Source organism: Podarcis bocagei (assembly GCF_964188305.1).
Source record: "Podarcis bocagei genome assembly, chromosome: 11".
Classification (NCBI taxonomy): domain Eukaryota; kingdom Metazoa; phylum Chordata; class Lepidosauria; order Squamata; family Lacertidae; genus Podarcis; species Podarcis bocagei.
The window spans coordinates 47,094,440-47,109,894 of NC_138136.1; the positions used below are offsets into that span (position 1 = coordinate 47,094,440).

Here is a 15,455-nt window from a genome sequence, read left to right on the forward strand (position 1 = left end):
ACAGGGAAGGCATTAGAAGCACCACACCCACTTGAATATTTTTTGTAAAGGCCTTTCACAGCAAAGAGCTGTTGTTTTCCTTTTATCATTTCTGCCATGGTGAAATTTATTTGCGTCATTCCTTAATTTGATATAGCTGCCCAGAAATATTCCCTGGGTGGCTTAGCAGAAGCAAAACAATGTTTAACAGAAGTATAGTATTAAATCCAACATTTTTGTTCCTGGATAAAAATGCATGGCGCTGCCTGTTTTTTGATGCCAAGTGTACAGTGGGACCGTGGAAGAGCATTCTTGGTAGGGGGATATGACATGCCCACAACCTGTACTTTCCTGAAACAACTGAAAGGCATTCTTCCCCCCTTTTGTCTTGATGAGCTTTTTCAAGTGGGTTTTAGGTGTTCATTTTTGTACCAAACAGCTCTGCCCTAGGGGTTCATTGTGTATCGCTTTTAAACCATTTTCCAGCACCGTTTATAAAGCTGATTTTAACGTACAGCGGCAAATAGCCTCAAGAAATTAGAATTAATTTATTTATACCCCACCCTTTCCCCTGACAGGGACTCAAGGTGGCTTACAGTTAAAAACATAAAGTGCTGTTTAGACATGTTTAGAGGGCAGTTCATAAACAACTAACAAGAGCAGACATTTAATATGAGTTTTGTTGGGGGAGGTAGGCTGTAAGGGAGAACCTTCTGACCCTTGGAACTAGCAAGTGCTAAAATAGAAACCAGGCAAGCTTCCCATGTCAGGGTGATCGCCTGGGTCATTAAGCAAAAATAAAAATAAAAATAAGGGGTTAGTAGTTAGAAGGGTAAGGTCATACCCAACATTTCTGAGATGAAAATAGGGACATCCTACCATACCCTCCAATATTTATCTGATGAAAATAGGGGCATCCTAAGGAAAAGTGGGATATTCCAGGATCAAATCAGAAACCAGGACAGCTTCTGTAAATGCAGGACTGTCCCTGGAAAATAGGGACGCCTGGAGGGCCTGCAAAGCCAGAGTTCAAGGTTATGTTACAGCGATGTGACCTAGAAGGAAAGAAGCAAACTGTAGGAAAAGTCAGACCAACAGTTTAGGATCAATGTTTGATTTCTGTTTGAATCCAAGACTGCAGCTATCGGGGGGCAAAAAAACCACTTTTGGAAGGCATTGATGCTGTGAACCCCTCCATCACAGCCTCGGGTTTCCCAAAGCTGGGTCTCCAGCTGTTTCTGGGTTTCCCAAAGCTGGGTCTCCAGCTGTTTCTGGGTTTCCCAAAGCTGGGTCTCCAGCTGTTTCTGGGTTTCCCAAAGCTGGGTCTCCAGCTGTTTTTGGACTACAACTCCCATCACCCCTCCATCGCAGTCTCAGGTTGTGTAAATCAGGGTTTCCCAAAGCTGGGTCTCCAGCTGTTTTCGAGACTACAACTCCCATCATCCCTAGCCGGCAGAACCAGTCGCCAGGAATGATGGGAGCTGTAGTCCCCCCCCAAAAGCAGGAACCCCCAACTTTGGGAAACCTTGGTGTAAATAAACCAGGCATCCAAAAGACACCGCAGTCTCCGCTGCGCCTCATTCCCAAAAGGAAACGGGAATCTGTGGTGGGGGAGCGCCAGGATCAGCGGGAATCTCGCAGCAAATAGGTTTCCACCAGGAGCAAGCCGAGGGGGGCACAGCTGCCTGCCCCGAGGAAAATACAAAGGCGGCGGCGGCGGCGGGCCACCCCCGCCTCAACAACGGCCTCACGGGCTGCCTGGCACCGGGAGCGTGGCGCCCGCCCTTCCCTTCCTGAGCCAGAGCGCGCGGGCCCGGCCTCCCGCGCGCGGGCAGTAACTAGGCAAGCCGAGCGAGGCGGCTTCCTCCGCTCTCTCGCGAGATCGGGCGAGGTTTCCGGTGTTGTGGCTGCGGGGCCGTCAACATGGCGGTGAGTCTCCGCGCCCGCTCGCTGAGGCACCTCCGCATTCGAGGTGAGGAGGGACCCCCGGAGGGGTGGGGTGGGTGGGGGGGCTCGGCCTGCGCTTCGGGGGGGGCGACGGCGGGGCGGTGGGTGGGTCGGTGCCCGGCTCCTGCCTCCCCCTCCCCGGTCTCAGCATCCCGCTCCCTCCGGCCGCCGGGCTCAGCCTCTTCTCTCCTCCTCCTCCCATCAATGACCGAATCTCGTTTTCTTTCCTCCCCCTCTTCCCCACCGCCCAGGCCGGAACGACAGCGGCGAGGAAAACGTTCCCCTCGATCTCAGCCGAGGTAATGGAGCGGGAGGGGGGGAAAGCAGGGTGGGCACCCTGGTGGCGAGCGCCTCCCTCCATCCCGCCCCCCACAAACTCCACATTCTGGGGGGTGTTTTCAGAATGGGAGCGAATGGAGGCTGGGGCTCAGGGGGGAGAGGGGAGCCCTTTCCTGACATCAGGGTGGGGGCCCCCCTGAGATAAGGGGGGCGATATGTCTTCCTCCCAGCAGCCGGTCGGAGCCGGGAGAATACTTGCTCCAGGATGCGAACATTCCTCCCGTGCCCAAGGCAATGCACATTTATTTAGGGGTTTAAGCCCCGTGGAGCTCAGGTGGGGGTGTTAGATTGGGAATGAAACCCCCTTCTGTCCTGTGGGTCTTCCTGGCAAGCATGGGCTGCAAGGGCTATTAGATCTTGTTTTCATTTAAGATAATAGTAATTAACAGGATGATAGGCTGCTAGCTGAAGCACGGTTGTGGAGCATCATATGCAAGGTTGGACTTGAAGGCTGTCAGGGTCCCTTCCATGATTCTCTGATTCTTTCTCCTTGCAATGGGACTTTCCTCTTTTTAAAAAATGTATATTGCAGGGTTAAGTGCTGCACTTCTCTTTCTAACTAGAGAGGCTGAGAGTGACTGTGAGAAGAAAGCAGCTCCCGTTGTTGCCCTGTGTTTCTCGCTTTCACCCTCGTTTTTTATCAATTTGGCCAGGAGGAGGAGAGGTGTTCTGTTTCTGTTAGCAGAAATAATTTGACTTTGTGTTCAAATCGTGAGAGTGGAAATGAGAATTTGAGGAAATAGTGAAAAGCAAGTAGTCTGCTTCGGAAAACCACAGGGCCCACCGGGCAAGCACTGGAATCCCCCCCTTAATGTGTTATGGGAAGAAGAGAAATCTTAAGTCACAAGGGGAGATGGCGAAGTCTCACTCTGGTGAGCTGTTTCCTGACACATGGGGGAAGGGGAGAGGGGGAGCAGGAAAACAACAAGCAGCTGATGGATTATTGGCAGGTATGTTGCTCTCTCCACCCCCTAGACTTGTTTTCTATAGCTTGCTGTGCTGCAGGTTCATTATTTCCCGTCTGCTGGCTGCAGATGGGGCTGTTAGCAGCGTTTGAGCTTTTCAGAGCTTGGGCATTGATGTAGCCAACAGTATGTAAATTCCAGTGGTCTTTCCAAATCCGGTTCTCTCCTACACTCTGCTTGCAGATTGATTCTGTGTTGTCAGTGATCTGCTTGGAAATAGTCCATCACTTAGGGCTGATACTTAGATGCTTAGGGCTGAACTCATGACTGCCTGTTCCTATAGGCAAGCTGACTTCTATTATACTTGAATATAGCTCTTAAGACAAGGTGGCAGCTAGAATTCTTATCACAGTGAAATTTTTGAAAAACAATTTGGATGCTTTGTATATTTCCCATAGGTGTTTTTTTTTTTACTTCAATTACAGGCATATACAGAAGAAAACTGTACAGAGGTGTAGCATAATATGCTGCGTATATTAACTGTTAGTGCACTGTGAAAAGAGAAAACAATTACCAACAAACTTTTCGTTGCTGCATTTTAACAAAAGTCTGTTAAAATATTAAGTTTATGTTTTTGATGAAACAGTGAGTAGATATATTCAAAAGGATTAAGAGTGCTGCATGTTATGGATTCCAGATAATTTGTACTGCAAAATAGAAACTTTGTAGTAATGACACCATATATAAGTAGACTGAGTATGGTACTTATAGAAGTATGTAATTGGTGCTTTTCCACATGAAAATAAGGTAGCATTGAAATAACTGACAAAATAGTGTGTGGTAAACATCAGGATGAAAGCACATTTTGAAATCTATAATGTTTCAGTTTTATATTCATGGCCCACTGGAGCCCAGAAGTCCCCCAGTAGGAAGATACCACACTATTCATTTGATTCATGTGTTTTCTCTATCTGAACGTAACTAGAGTGATGTGAGACCGGAGTACAGTACTGCTGTGGTAATATCTGAATTAGCACTACAGTGAATTGGAAAATAGGTGTTGAAGAATTGTAAGAGTTAAAATTCAGTGTTGAAATTCAAAAGAAGATTGTTTTTAAAAAGCTTGTTCTTACATTGCAGTTTGGTGTTTGCCCAATAAGCTTATTTTAAAAAAAACAACACTGTTTTGTGCTATGCTGGTTACTATGTGCCCATTTTCTACATTACTGGGAAAATGCATATTTACATATTTATTTATGAAGGTCCTAAGATGCAAGTAGCATCTAAGGCAGTCTTTGAGCTTTCACTTCAATATTGTTTTTGTGTTATTTTGGTTTGTTGCATTAGGAAATTCAGCCCATGGCATCGGCATGTTGTAGTTGCCAGTTCCGGGGACACTAAGAATTCCTTTTTTATCAATGGCTTTTTGTTTTGCTTATGCCCATGCAGGCTTGCTTGCTCCCATATTATGTTAGATCTCCTCTTGCCACAAACAGATAGGTACATCAGTTTAACTATATGTGATAGAGAATTGTAGAAATTCACAAATTTCTATTATCTTGTCTATTTCTTCAAACTCATTTGAGAAGATTAACCTGAATATGCATCCCCTGGGAAATAGATGAATTTATTAAGGATCCTGTGATGCCATACCATTTCTAAAGCCAACCTATGGCTAGTTAGCATTAATGTTGTCCCTTGATATTTGAAAGTGAACTCTGCTACTACCTGTGTTTATACAGTCAGCTCAGTGATCCTTGGATAACAGCCCCTAAACTCATTCCCAACCTCTGATCTGTTTTTACTTTCAAGAGGTGAATGAGAGGTTGAAGTAAGCTAAAAATGATTCAGTGGCACGTGGCAGGATGAAAAGCTTTCGGCTTGTCTCTTCTCCTTAATCTCTGGATAAGTAATCCATGTAAACAATAGCCGACTTGTAGCTCTCGTAGATGGATAGAACTGAGTTACGACACTAACGCTGTGGAAATGGTGGTAGCGCACCCGCAAGTGACTTGTGCGTTTTGCTATGCTTCTATGGTTTTGTTGCTCAAAAGGAGAATAAACATCTTTATTCTGGAGTCATGGATGGGCTCCCCTTTCAGTAACTTCTTTAGATGGGACTCCAAAACAGGAAAGAGGATGCGAGTTCCTTGCACATTTTCTTTCTACTATTGCATGCCATGTGAAAAGTCATCTCCAATTTCCTGCATAACGTTGACGCACATAGCTGAATGCAAGTCATGACCAATGCAGTGTGGTCTCCCAAGTCCCCAAGCAATCAGTGTTTATTGAGCCCCTGGTCAGCTGACATGCCTGACTGGTGGGCTACAATTGTCTTGGTGGATCAAAAGTTTTCCAGCCCTGCTTGAAAGAAACACAGTAACTTTTGAATGACTGAGAAATAGTCAAGGGCAGGCATAGGCAAACTCGGCCCTCCAACAGTTTTGGGACTGCAACTCCCATCATCCCTAGCTAACAGGACCAGTGATCAGGGATGATGGGAATTGTAGTCCCAAAACAACTGGAGGGCCGAGTTTGCCTATGCCTGGTCAAGGGGAAAGGAGCTGAAAGTGACAAGAGTGAAAGTTTGGGATAACCAGCTCTGAATACTGAATGTGTAAGCAAGCTCCAAACTGCCCATTTTTATTCAACATCCCAAAAGCTTAAACAGTTTTTAGAAGAATTGAGGATCCCTGCTCTTAAGCGCAAAACATCACAGTATAAATGGATAATTGTATCAATGCTGAAATAACATGTTTTTTTTAATTAGACAAACATACTGAACCAAAATACATATTTGTATACAACAGATGATAAATAACATAGATGAACCTGGTAATAAAGAGATACCAAAGGTTTCAACACATTTCAACCTCAAAATGTTATTAGTGGGAAATTGTACAATTTAAAAATAAATCTCTATATGCAGGATATTATAGAACCCAAACATTTTGATTAGGTATGGATACTTCTGAAATAAGTTTCAGAAGTAGGAAATCTGTGGCCCTTGAGATGTTGTTGGACTCCAACTCTCATCAGCTCCAGCCCGCATGGCCAGCTGTTAAGGATGGTTACAGATATGGAGTGCCACAGGTCCCCCACCATTAATTTAATTTAATAAATCACATGTTATTGTATACTTTTTAATTTAACGTCTTGGATTGGTTTAGTTTGGTTTATGGTTAACACTAGATCATATTTTTGTTTTGTTGAATTTATCAAGCAACATCCTTGATGTGAACATGGATGATTAATACTGAAATATGTAGGATTTCACAGTTTGTGTATATAAATTTGATCACTTGGATATCTGTCACATCAGAACATTAGAAGGTACCTTGTCCAAATATAATCATGAATATATACAGTCTGGCATCATAGGCTAAAATCCTGTTAGTTGCAGTGTGTGTTGAATGCCTCTTAAGCCTCTCAAAGTTCAGAACTTTCATGATGGATTACATTAAGAGTATGCTATGTTGCAAATGAACTATTGTTTTATGTTGTGAAATATCCTGTTAGAAACAAAAATCCAAAGGAACTGTGGGAGAGATTCTACAAATGTGGTTGCCTTCAGAGTCCTGGAATCTCTTTCTGACAACAGACTGAAATATCTCTCTTCCTTCCAGTTCTTTGTGCCTCACAGAAAACTGGGGTGTATAGGGATGTGTATCTTACTTTATGTGGTCTGCTACCGTCTGGAATCCTGTGTGCATGTTGGGAAACCTGGAGAATGTTCTCAGCAAGCCAGAATATGTGAACTGATGACTATAGTGATATAATTTTGAATATCTGAGACTATTTCAAGTGTTATTGATCTCAGTTTCATATTTAGTAGCATTGGTTCTCAAATTCTTTATTAGAGAAGACATATTTTCTCCTTTCACCTGAAGCAAACAACATGTCAGCTTTGCTGGGTCTTTGGCCAGCATTTGAAAATAAGTGTTTTCCATTATACAGTTCACATTTTTTAACACTGATATGAAGATTACTCTTGTTGAGGGCAGAGAATTTAAATGCTACCAAAGAAAATAATCTTCATATTTGTAGGCAGTCCTTTCTACAAAAAGCTCATTGGGGTAGTCTAATTTCATCTGCACAACAGTCCTCTGAGGTAAGCTAGGTGGGTAAAAGGTAATATTATGTCTGATTTGGTATTTGAACCAAAGTTCTATTCCAAGTTGACTACTCTGCTCAAAGAGTAATCTTTGAATATAATGTGTTACAATGGAATACATGCACACAGTTGGATGTGCACCAGTAAATTGAAGCTGAATCCTGAGATGTGTTCTCAGTTATTGAGTCTAGGAAGCGGGAAGACTTCATGTTCTGGCTGTGTTTGCACTGGGAGGAAGGAACAGGTCTGTAGTTTTAGGGTTTTCTTGGATCCAAAGCTGTCACTAGAGGCTCAAGGAGGCTTGGTAGCTAGCAGTGTTTATTTCCAGCTTTGGCTGGTTCGCCAGCTGTGGCTTATTTTGGAGAGAGATGCCTTGGCCATTGTATTCCACATTCTGGTAACTTCCAGACTGGTCTGTTGCCATGTGATCTACATAAGACTACCCTTGAGGACTATCGGGAAACTTCAGCTGGTCCAAAGTGCAGCAGCCAGATTAATGGCCAGGGTTCTATTTTGAATTCATATAACCTCCGTTTTAAAATACCTGCACTGGTTGCCAGCTTGTTTCTGGGCCTAATTCATGATGCTCACATTAGTGTTTAAAGACCTAAGCTATTTAGACTCAAGTATCTGAAAGACTGCCCAGAAGAGCTGAAAATGGTTCTCCACTTCTGGCTTAGAACTTTTGGCTCCATTGCATGCCATAAATATCTACGCCATTGGGTTACAACACTTAATAGCTAAGCTGGTAAGTGTGCAATTGCCTATTTTGTGAGGGAGTTGTCTGTTGGAAGAGGCAACACCAATTCTCTTCACGTGCCCTCAGTATACACACCAGAGTAGTTTGAGAAGTTTGAAAGGAGTCTACACCCCCCTAACAATTGGTTAGCATCTCCACTGCTCTTTCTCTTAGATGTTAGAAGCTTGAATTCCATACTTAACCGAATTAATGATGTAAAATAATAAATGGAATATAGACTTATTATTTATCAGTATCCATTGTTAATTACTAGATACGTGCTACTTATATGAATTTCAGCATAAATGTCCAAGTAATTTTGAATTCCACCAGAAGGAGTTTACAGATAAGTGCTACTCTGACTCCCAACTCGATTTTATAAAGCTTCGCCTTTCTTAAAATTAAGGCATATTTAACTTGAAAGCTTATTTAAAATTCAAATGGTGATTTCCCTAATTGATACAGTAGTGGTTTTGCTCAATACCAAATATTTTTCAAGCTCCTTTTCTCACCACCTCTCAACCTTTAATGCTTTCACACAGTATAAATGGCCTGTTCTGGTTTTCTTCTAAGTTGTGTAACTTTTGTGGCATAGCAGGACTGATAATGAGATTAAGCAGGCATACAAATATTTAATACTGTGTAACTCTTACTTTGGTTGTTGTTGAAAGATTCTGGATTTTCAGACCTTGTGGAGAAAATTTTGAAAATAAAACTGCATTCTTTTTTGTGTAACTTTTGAAATACAAGCAGTGCATGTTTCAGGATTCTTTGCAATCTGAAATAGATTATATATTTTAAAAAGCAGGATGTGAATTACAAGGAAGAGTGAATAGCAGTTTACAGCTGGAGACCATGATTAATCACAGGAGTATTTGCTCACATAAGTGTGTTGAAGTGGCCAGTCCTGGCTCAGCACAAACTGAAACCAGGAATCCAGGTCCATTTCATAACAGGCTTTAAAAATTAAATATACACATTCTTTCTCTTCTATATACATCCTCATATACATATTGATACATGTTACACACATGCACTGTACCACTGTCTGGAAGATATTGGAATACAAGAAAGTAGCAACCTATAATTGGAATTTATTAATGAAAGAAGAAGAGGGCATTGTGGGATGGAAAAATAGTGATAGTATTTGATAGGAATCTGGGGAGGTTGTACTACTGCAGCAAAATAAAAAAGTTTATTGTGCATGTGAAAGCTCTTTTATATATATATTTGTATTTAATATCTTTAATAGTTCTAGTTTATGAGAAAATGGCTTCAAGAACCACAAGTTCTGCACTTGTTGCAAAATGTAACTGAAAAGCATGTATAGTGCCTTGGTTATTTAAAAAAATGTGTATAGAGGATATCATTGGAACAGCCTTTCTTAGCCTTGTATCCCCAGATGTTGTTGGACTACAACTCCCATCTTCCCTGACCTCAGGCTTAAGAGCTCCACTCTCCATCCTGCTGCAGTCATGAGGAGGAGATTAGTAGTTTTCACTTCCTTTTTCAACTAACTGCTGTTTAGGACATAAAACTGTGGTTAGTCTACTCTTCACTGTGGTTTAGGGCAGTGGTAGGGAACCTTCTGAGTTTTTTGGACTCTAAGTCCCATCAGCTAATGATTATCACTAAAGAAGTGATAAATAGCCATTTTACCTGTCTATCAGCTCTCAGATGCCACAACAGTTCTCATTGACAAGTGGTTCTCCAGGGTCTTCGGATAAAGTCTTTCCTTTTGCTTGACCCTTTTGACTGGAAATAACAGTCTTGGGGCCTTCTGCGTGGAAAGTATGTGCTCTGCCCTTTCTAGTTATGAGTCTTTGATAACGAAAGGGAGCAAGGTACAAGCATTAACATTCTTGTATGAATTTGATTTGCCCTCTCTCTTCAGGTTAGAATCGGAAAATAACACTTTGCTTTTACATGCAAGCTGAAATTTGTTTTTCTCCAGGATGTGCTCCTGGTGGGATATGAATTTGCTGTGATTGGTTTTTCTTTTTTTTCTTTTTCTGCAAAAGCTGTGGGGGCAGACTTCATTACTGAGGTATGCCAGACCTCACCATAACATGCCACATACACTTTGAAAGGTTTTCCCCCAATGATTTTTGTGTCAAGAGTGTTTATTACTTACCCAGAGAAGGAGAACATCCTTAGTTTTTGCTTGACATTCTCAATTGACCAAGTTAGAATGTTTTTTCTTTTCTTTTCAGGAGCCTTATTGAGGAAGTATCTTGTTTTTTTAATTCATAAAATCAAACATTCTAGAGAAATCTTTGAGACACTATGATTTGGTACTGGAGATGCAATACAAAATCACTTGTACAGCTCAAAGCTTTGAAAGCTAGGGTCACTGTCACCAATATTATGCTGAAAGCGCAAAACAAAGGAATAGGAATCAGTCAAATTACATTTTCAGCGATGCTAAATTATAGGGAAGCATTTTGTTCCCATCTATTATATACCCTTGAAATTAAAGGTTATAACAAACTGTTAGTGGTACTTATATGCCAACACTATTCTCTTTAATCTTGTGCTTGTGGTTTGTACTACTTGATCTTGAAACTGGATGAAATGTTCTCTAGAATGGTCCCCCCTGGTAATCCTAAGCTTCTCAAATGGGAAATGTGACAATCTATTCCTTCTCCACAGTATGATTTCCTCCACCACCGTATTCTGGTATGCTGTTGAAGAAATTTCAACTACAGTAGTGGCATTTGATGGCTTTTGCTACATCACTTCCTGAAGGTGATATCCAACTTTAGGCATATTCATAGTAGAACTACTAAAACCAGTTGACACAAGACCGTTGATTTTAATGAGTCTGATCTGAGTATGACAAATGTTGGATATCACCCTGAATACTTCCACTAAAATACGTGCTGCTTCATAGTAATTGATTCCAGGGGTAGTTGAAAAGAAAAGAAAAGTAGCTAGTTATTTAGTTTTTAAGTTTGTGTAGAATTTTAATTTGACCCCTTTCAAGCAAAAAACAGTGTAAACTCATAAAACAAAGAATAACTCCCCTAAAGTTGGATAAACTCCCTAATCCAAAACTGGCGCCAAACATTCACAAAGGTGCATGTTGAGATATGTTAGAAAATAGACCCCAGCATTCTTCACTAAGTAGGTATAATCTTCAGCAGAACCTTAGGCTGCTTCATGAAATTTTCAACCAAATTGAAAAAAGCTTCATTTGACACTTTCAATAGTGAAGCCTGTTTAACATATAGGGTAGTGCATGTTTGTTACTTACAATTACATTGCTAGTAAATGCCCAAATGGTGGTTCTTCCAGCTTTGGAGAGCTCTAGCTGGAATTCACCCTTTGGGTATGATCCAGACACTTTTCTGCAAATTAGGTTTGGGTACGTCCTCATTTGGGCCAGGAAACAGAGACCTGTATTTTTTGAGAGAGAAATCTCAATCAGCCTTCGCTTCCCTCCTGGTCTTTAAACTATTAGCCTGCTGCTATCAAAATGTTTACAACTTCCTTAGAAGCAGAAATTGATTAAAGAAAGACAGGATAGGTAGTATAGTTGTTGCTTCTCTAATCTGTGCCTACTGATACTCTTTTTTCTCTTGTAGACCCTTCTGATAACTTGAGAGAGATTCTCCAAAATGTGGCCAAACTGCAAGGGGTTTCAAATATGAGAAAGCTAGGCCACTTGAATAACTTTACTAAGGTAAGAATTTTTATAATAGTTAAAGCATTTATGGTTTGTTTGTTTTTTGTTTTTTAGCATCATGCCAAATCAATTGATTCAGTTGGCAAATAAAAAATAATCATGGTATGGAAAACTTGTGAGTGAATGATGTACCGATGGGATGATAAAAGTGATGAAGGGAAAGTGATTAAAAATCACTGTATCCGTTCATTAATGTTTTGCTGAATATTACTTACTTGGTCATCACAAGCTTTGTGCTACAGGAACTTGAGCCAGAACTTTAATGCAGTGGGTGGTATTCAGCTACATTTTACTCTGACAAGGTCCATTAAAAGTCATGGAACTATCTTTTTAAATTTCAGTAGGTCTGCTCTGATTATAATTTAGTTGAGTAGAATTCTATGCCGTGAAAGAAATGGTTGAAGTATCTTTGACAGAAAAAATATTCGTCATTTTGGATATAGATGGAAATAGGGATATGTAAGATGTGTAACGAAAGAACCAAAAGAAAAGTGTATTGAAAGATATGTACAGTACATCAGAAGTACATGATCTTAGGAGTACTATTTTAGATAGAGAGATTGTATAAATGAACTGCCATTGAGATCTATTTATTTTATTTCATTGGTTGTAAACTGCTTTGAGGTTTGTTTTGTTTTTTTACAAAGAGAATAAAACAATAAAAGTAGCAGTAAAAACAATTATTTAAAACATTCAGAAAATAAAATCAGCAATAAGCTAAAAAAAGATTAAAACATACATAAACATTCTTCTATATGTCTGGGTAGGTTTGCCTAAGCAAAAATGTTTTTAGCAGGCACTGAAAACTGTACAGTGAAGGTACTTGCCTGATGTCCGTAGCCAGGGCGTTTCAGAGTGTAAGTACTGCCACACTGAAAGATCAATTTCTTAATGAGTATTATGTGGCACATGTAACAGTGGCAGAATGGGACCTTTAGCATGGTGGCATCTACCCTTTGGAACTCCCTCCCATTACATATCAAATGAGTACAGTCTCTATTGCCTTTTTGATACCTGTCAAAGTCCTTTCTTTTCCATCAAACCTTTTAAGTGGACATTTTAATTCTAGTCTGTACCTGCACTGAATCTGAGTTGCACATATATATATATAGTTGGGACGTGGGTGGCGCTGTGGGTTAAACCACAAAGCCTAGGACTTGCTGATCAGAAGGTCGGCGGTTCGAATCCCCGTGATGGGGTGAGCTCCCGTTGCTCGGTCCCTGCTCCTGCCAACCTAGCAGTTCGAAAGCACGTCAAAGTGCAAGTAGATAAATAGGTACCGCTCTAGCGGGAAGGTAAACAGTGTTTCCGTGCGCTGCTTCCTGCAGCCAATCAGAAGCCATGGTTTGGTTTCCGAACGTTTTGGAAGTCAAATGGACTTCCAGAATGGATTCCATTCGACTTCCAAGGTACGACTGTATTGTATATGCCTTGTTAATGCTTTGAGATGTTTCATGGGAAGAGATTCATAAATGGAATTAAATAAAGAATGTGCACCACATTAAGACCAGAAATATTGAAGTTTGGCACTCAAGTGTAATTGTGCTAGCTGCATTTTTGGAAATTACATTTAAATAGTGGAAAGGGAAAAGTTTGAAGTTTTATCCTTTTAAACAGTAATCTCCTCAGACACTTTCACTGAATGCAGGCCACTAGCTTTTTAGAGTTTCTGCGTGATGCAGTGGTTTGACATATATCCCAATAACTAAATCTTCTATTTAGGGGAAAGACAGAGGGAACTAGTGATATGATCGCTAAACCATGTGAGTGTCACACACTTGTGTCTCTCACTTGTCATGATTTCACTGGATCAAGTAACAGGCATAGCTGACTGCTGACCAACAGAACTTAAATAATATTTGTAGAATTGCTTTAGCTCATTTTGACAACATACCTAGCAAGCAGTTGAGTTCTTGAAAAAAAAAGTGTTTGAGGGGGGAAATGGATGTAATAGTAGAAAGCTGGAGGTCATTTCCATGCTGTGAAGTGTAATGAGGAGATGGGAAGCTTCCCTAATTCCTCATGCAGTTTGGGGGAGTCATTTCGTGTACTTTTGTGCTGGTGGGGATACATTAATTCCTTATTCTTTATTGTATTCTATTTATGGATGGCCAGGCAATTTACATTAAAAGCAGAGGGTTCCCCCCCCCCCCCCAAAAAATGCCTGTTGTTAGAAAAAGGAAACCACAACAAACCACCTTCATCAGGAAGGTTTTTTCGGTTTCTTTGTGGCTGTGTTTTAGTTTTTTATTTGCAAAATAATAATAATAATCTGTGCACATGCTGAGTCCTTTAAGAAACCTGTTACCTTGTCTGTGGGTGGCCCTGTTTTGCTATTCTGCTGTTTGGCAGGGGATCAGGAACTGTGCAGTTGGAAGGAATGATAACTTTTCTCCTTTTTCTTTCACTGTGGCAGCAGCAGTAACGCCTGATAGTTCTAACTGTAAGCCACTGTTTATGCGATGACTCAGCCCTGTAGCTTGAACCATGGCTAGGTGCTATCCTGGAAGCTTTCACACTTAAAATATGTAGCTTTAATATTAGTGTAGCGAAATGGTAGAGTGTTGGACTGGCACTTGGGAGTTCGAATCCCCACTCAGCCCTGAAGCTCACTGGGTGACCTTGGGCGAGTCACCATCTCTTAGCCTCATCTACCTCCTAGGGTTGTTGTGAGAATGAAATGGGGAGAGGGAGAACCATATGCACTACCTTGAGCTCACTGGAATATAAAGGTGGTATATAAATGTAAGAAAATAGAAAAGAAAAAAATATCTCTACACTAAAAGTAATATTTTTGGTATTTCCAACAACTACTCAGAATGTGTTGTACATGCTAAGCATTGTCAATAAGTAACAGTGAGTTCACCATATAGGTTTTTAAGATACCGTACAGTGGTTCCCCGCAAGACGAATGCCTCGCAAGACGGAAAACTCGCTAGACGAAAGAGTTTTCCGTTTTGGAGGTGCTTCGCAAAACGAATTTCCTATGGGCTTGCTTCGCAAGACAACAATGTCTTGCGAGTTCCTGCTGGTTTTTTCCCCCTCCCCCCCTTTTTCTAAGCCGCTAAGCTGCTTATCAGCTGATCCGATCAGCAGATAAGCCGCTAAAAGCCGCTAATAGCGCTAATCCGTCAATGGGCTTGCTTCGCAAGATGAAAAAACCGCTAGACGAAGAGAATCACAGAACGGATTCTTTTCGTCTTGCGAGGCACCACTGTACTGCCTTTTTGGTTATTTACTGGTTGTAAACTATAGAGATGGGTAACTTCGTGCCTGGGGGTGGAAGGTGGCATTCCTGGCCTCTGTTTAACCCATGGGATTCTCCTCTGTCTTATGCTCCCATCCCCTTGCCAGATGCCTCACCTTCAATGAGTGCATTTCCCTGGCAGGAATGTGTCATTGAACTGTGATAATGCCTCTGGCTTGCCTTGATGGAGGGGTGTCTGTAGAAACCTCTGACTTTTATATGGCAGGAATGTAGATTACCATAGAAAGGTAAGACTTAACATCTGTTATTCTGCCCACGTTTTCCCCTCTGACCTGCCCACGACTGGCACTATAGAATTCAACCCTCAGGCTGAAGACGTCCCGTCCCCCCCCCCCCCCGCTGCCACCCACTGTTGTAAACCAACATCCCACTTCTCCTTTTCCAAGTGTTTATAGTAGGATGTCACATTCCGGCCCCCCATGAAAAAATGTTTTCTTAAAGAGTACTTGCAAGTTAAAGTTTGTTTAGTGGTGTAT

At 41.4% G+C, this 15,455-nt stretch overlaps 1 protein-coding gene across 3 annotated transcripts in view; it reads left to right on the forward strand.

Annotated features, from left to right (window-relative positions):
* The first annotated feature begins 1,842 nt into the window (after window positions 1-1,842).
* RICTOR (RPTOR independent companion of MTOR complex 2) overlaps window positions 1,843-15,455 on the forward strand; it is a 62,864-nt gene continuing 49,251 nt past the window's right edge. For all 3 annotated transcript variants that reach the window (XM_081212619.1, XM_081212620.1, XM_081212621.1), the window contains exons 1-3: window positions 1,843-1,951; window positions 2,178-2,225; window positions 11,611-11,708. In XM_081212619.1, coding sequence (XP_081068745.1) covers window positions 1,903-1,951; window positions 2,178-2,225; window positions 11,611-11,708 — 195 coding nt within the window. In that variant the 5' untranslated portion in view covers window positions 1,843-1,902. The remainder of the gene's footprint in view (window positions 1,952-2,177; window positions 2,226-11,610; window positions 11,709-15,455) is intronic.